This window comes from Aspergillus melleus (genome assembly GCF_016097325.1).
Source record: "Aspergillus melleus strain CBS 546.65 chromosome Unknown contig5, whole genome shotgun sequence".
Classification (NCBI taxonomy): Eukaryota; Fungi; Ascomycota; class Eurotiomycetes; order Eurotiales; family Aspergillaceae; genus Aspergillus; species Aspergillus melleus.
In genome coordinates this window covers 2,844,782-2,849,479 of record NW_025763374.1, presented here as the reverse complement: position 1 = coordinate 2,849,479, position 4,698 = coordinate 2,844,782, and the positions used below count along the sequence as shown (strand labels likewise).

At 48.8% G+C, this 4,698-nt stretch overlaps 1 protein-coding gene across 1 annotated transcript; it reads left to right on the top strand.

Moving 5' to 3' along the window:
- Nucleotides 1-1,765: 1,765 nt before the first annotated feature.
- Nucleotides 1,766-2,978, top strand: LDX57_009351 (uncharacterized protein; the record flags this gene model as incomplete). Its single annotated transcript, XM_046091078.1, has 2 exons — nt 1,766-1,925; nt 1,993-2,978. 2 exons carry the CDS (start codon nt 1,766-1,768, stop codon nt 2,976-2,978), a joined length of 1,146 nt encoding a protein of 381 aa, XP_045947055.1.
- Between the last annotated feature and the right edge of the window lie 1,720 nt (nt 2,979-4,698).

Sequence of the window (4,698 nt, the reverse complement as noted above, 5' to 3'; positions counted from 1 at the left end):
AAGATATTTTAATCAATAAAAAACAAACTTGAAAAAATATGTAATTCACAGACTGCTTTTTATATTGAAATTAATCAATCAAAAAATGAAATTGTTTAATATTTTGCGAAAAATTAATATTATTTAATTCTTATTTTAAATTCTATTATATTTTTATTAATTATTAAATAAGTCTTATTAAAAATAATTTTTGAACATTTTGAAAAAAATATAAATAAAAATATCCAATTTTTGTTTGATTTACGCGCGATATTCTTTTAATATTAACAAGTAGAATTGCGATTTGCTGGCTCGCTGCCCGATTCGGCCGCCCCCTCCTTCGGGTCTAGCGCCCGTGCCGCTCGCGCCCGATCCGGGATCGCGCCCCTCCGTTTGGGGTTTAGCCCGTCCGTACCGGGTTTGGCGCCCTCCGCTAGCCCCGATCGGGATCTGCCGTCGCCCACCGCCCGTCGCGCGACGTCCGCCATCTATATAAAGCCGCGGTGCGTCGCTCAACCATCACTCTCTTCTTTCCCACGCTCTCTCCCCCCTTCCCATTTCTTTGCTTCGCCGCCGCCATTCCCCGGTCGGCTGACGCGGCCCCCTGCCAGCTGAAAATTCTGCGCCCTGGGGCACAGCCTGCTTCCCTACTCGCGGAAATTAGAAGGGGGCAGTCTGGTCATTCGAGTCACCTGGATCGTCCTTCGCTTCCTGGTCCTGTATGGCTGGATGCATTCTTCACACTGTACGCTGTGGACGGCCGCTGTTTCAACCGGTGTACACGTCACCTTCGGGCTGCTTGATAATTGGGCATCTGATTAGCAACTTTGGGCCATTGGCCACTCTTTGTCCGTTCCTGACTTCGGTTCGCGAATGCCACGCAGCATCCCAACACGGTCACTTTGCCAGTTCAGCCGACCCCCGATTGAGAGCCATAAGCGAATCACTCACCCGACCCGCTTTGGCTTACTGGCCAACCGCAAAAATGCCTCAAGCAGCTCTGGCCGCTGAGCTGAGGCATCTCAACCATCCTCGAAATTGTTGGCTTGCCTGATCGGTTTGCGTGACCGGTGGACTGCAGATTACTGCTCGTATTGAGGGATTTTTCTTGCCAATCTTTTCCCCGCTCCTTCAATTGTCAGCTGAGGGGTTTGGAAGGCTGCAACGTTACAAAATGAAGAAAGAGGCACCGCAGCCTTGTACAATGGGTACTACGAACCCGAGGCGCCCTTCGACGAGGCGGTTCGGCTAAATTCGCCCGGAACATCCCCAAGCGATCACCCAACGCAAGCAGGGAGTAGGATGAAGTAGGCAGTGGCATCGCAGTTCTCGGTCGTACGGGGCCCGCAAGCCGATATACTGCATGATTCCCAGCCAGGAATGCTCTGGCGGTGCCTGAGTGTTATAAAGGCTGGCTAACTTCCTTCCAAAATTGCTTTCTGTTACAATTTACCTCCGCTCTGTCTAACTACTTTTCTGGGAAATGAGGGTGGATCTTGATCAAATCGAATTCTACCATGGCCCAAGTCGCCAGCCGCCATTATCTACCAGTGCAAAAAAAGCGACCCCCGGTCATGCTTCATCTCAAGCTCCCCGAAACTTCCAGGATTCTTTTCCTGCTGGGTTCGGCTTCTGTCCAAGACCATTTGAGACACCTCTAGGACAGGCACAGCCACTGACCGGTGCAACTCATGAGTGGAACATATTTGACGTCGAGATCGATAATGTATATGGTGCCACTCAGCCTCCAATGACGGAAGATGTCGAACCCGCAGTGACAACAATCATGCCAGCTGCCCGTGACATTCTGGTAGATGGTGAAAGATCCACGTTGGCTTTCTCAGAGCCAGTGCTATCGAAAGTCTCCACGACACCAGATTCATGTCCTGCAGAGGCAAACCATCTTGACTGCACTCATCCTGGTATGCGAGAAAATGGCTTACCCGGTAAGTTGGGACAACATTCGATGGAAGCTGGCCATCAACGTTTCACTATCTGACTTTACCTTTGCAGACGCGGTTCCTGATACAAAGGAAATGGAGACTTCCCGACTCTCCTGCGTGCCCTGTGTGACCGCGCCAACACCCGCACCCGAACAGGCGAATAATGCCCTTAGCAACCAATCTGCAGTGGGCAATTCCGAACAAGAATCAGCCAAGCGGAAATTGCCTATCACAGGCCCCTGCTCCTATGGCAGTATGCACCCTGGCGACTGTGAAAAGGATACTGAGCCCAGTCAGACATCTGACCTAGGTGAAGATCCATGCCCCCGGGCAAACGATGCTCCGGAGCCAGCTAGAGTTTCCGGCACTGCTGAAGACAAGTCAGGCCCACCTGGCTCGTCCCCTCCGCCGACCGTGTACTCTACTCCCGAATGTTCTGGTGCTCGAACGACGCCGAGTTCCGATAGCCTGGCGCGCTATCCGTCAATAGCTGTGGTTATACCGCCACCATCATGGAAGCGAGGAGCCATCCGGACAAGCACAAGGGCCGCTGCGGCGGTGTGCAAAAAGCGACTTCGCTCAGCCCGAGACACCGACAGCCACCAAGATCGGAATGCAACCTTCTATGACACAGAACGACCAGGTCAGAAGAAGAAGAAGCGGAGAACTTCAACCAGGCCTCTTTCTGATCCTCCGGGCTCTTCCATTCCCGTTCCATGCCATTGTTCTGGTGCTATCCAGGGTGTCCGCGGGAGTGCTCTCCTCACGGTCGAATCTAATTCCGGTCTGAAACCAGCATATTACTTTACTTTCGTACCCGACCCTGGACCGATGCCGTCTCGGCCCCATACGGCGGATATTTCAGGGAAACAAAAGCCATACACGTCGGACGAGAATGCGCTGCTGGTGCGGTTGAAGGAAAGAGAGGCAATGTCATGGTCTGAGATTACCGCTTACTTCCCAGGCCGTAATATGTCATCCCTTCAAGTCCACTATTCTACCCAATTACGCCACAAGGCCAGCTCTCGGTCTGGAAAATCAAGGAGACGCGAATGAGAGGGGCTATGCTGTCGGGATATTTCTTGGTTCGCGCCTGTCGATCCTTCGCTGTATACAACATCCTCCGTAGCCATCTGTTTCAATACAAGCATTAAGGACAGCTTTGTGTACTCTGTAAATAACACCCAGCATGTTCACACATATTTTTGTCTGATCACGTTAAATGTCTATGTCGCTCTGTCTTCAGGCCTTCATCTGAGGCTCTCTGGGCTTTCAGGTAGCCGCATAACCCTTAGTCAGGGCGGAAAATTATACATCCGTTAATATTGGCCTCTGGCAGGTGAACAGTTGTCCTTGAATCCGGCCGGTTCCTTGCTTGCCAATTCGCAGTTATATTTCACCTCACTTCAAATTTAGTTTTTGGACATATGAACTTACCTGGGTTAAACTCGAATAAGCCGCCCTTTGTCCTTATACGCCTAGCGCACACGAACATCTCAGGTGTATTGGCTGTTTAAAAATTGATGTTGCCGAATTCATGAAAAAATTTCCGTAGACCTGCCCAACGAGGGATCATTTATTCTTGGTTGACTGATAATAGAGTTCTTTTTGGGGCACTTTTGAAATCCCACGGTGTACTGATTATACACTGCACGTGTTTTTGCTTTAAAATGTGCGTCACACGACTATTAAGATACGCGCAACCTACTGCTTCTTTCAAGTCGGCATCTCGGCGCAATCAGAGAGATTTGGGGAGCATGCGGGTGTAAGAGCGGTGTCACTATTCAACGGCAGAACCACCCATTAGTCATCTTTTTTTTTAGACCGCCGGCGGATAGCCCCTCCACATAATCAATTAACCCCTCAGTCATGCGGACAGCAAATTCCAGGTCTTTCTCCCAGGATGTATTGATACCCAATTCTTTCTTTATTTTATACCTGAAATATCCCACGATTCCTACAGAGTCTCCCGCTCTAAACATCGATAAATTGGTAATCCTTGTGAAAAGGAACTTTAATGTGAGTAACCAGTTCCGTCTGCCCAAATGGTATATATCGTTATTTGCAGCAAAGACATCTGATATCTGACCTTACCGTCTGAAGTGTTCAGTGTAACAACTAGGATTATTCTCGGATAGAACCACATTAATCGCGAGCTGCTTTAAACGTGACGCCGAAGTTGGACATTTGTTATTTTGGCCATGCCAGAAGAGGTGCGTCGGTGGGCTTTGTTAAATGGCGGCTTGTTATAACTGGATTTTTCCTTTAGGTGGGAGACAAAGCCTTGAGGGGAGACCTGGAAGAGATTAAAACGAAACTGTTTGATGAAGTGCAACATCCCAGGACAATAAGAGGCAAAGGAAAATTGATCCAAATATATGATCCGCGGGCAGATATGGGGTCTGCAGCATACTGGGAATGGGAAAAAGAAAATGAATTTGCAGAACATGATGTACCCCCAGGGTATAAAGTCCGTGTTGTTGGAGGCACGATAGCATTCATCTAGGAACAAGTTGGAGTTTCTCGATCAACTTCGTTCCCTTCTCAAATCCAACTAACAAGGTCAAAGAGATATCGAGGTTTCGATCTTTTGGTGCTAGCGCATTCACACAGTCTGTTACTCCATCCTCACCAACCATACGCTCCCAAAGCCACTGCCTGCTACTCTTCACGGCATCAGCAAGATCGTTACCTAACAGCGAGATTGACTTGACTCGTGCTTCTGAGAATCTGTACTCAATTTCTGTACTAAATTAGATTCAAAATTCCGTTCAGG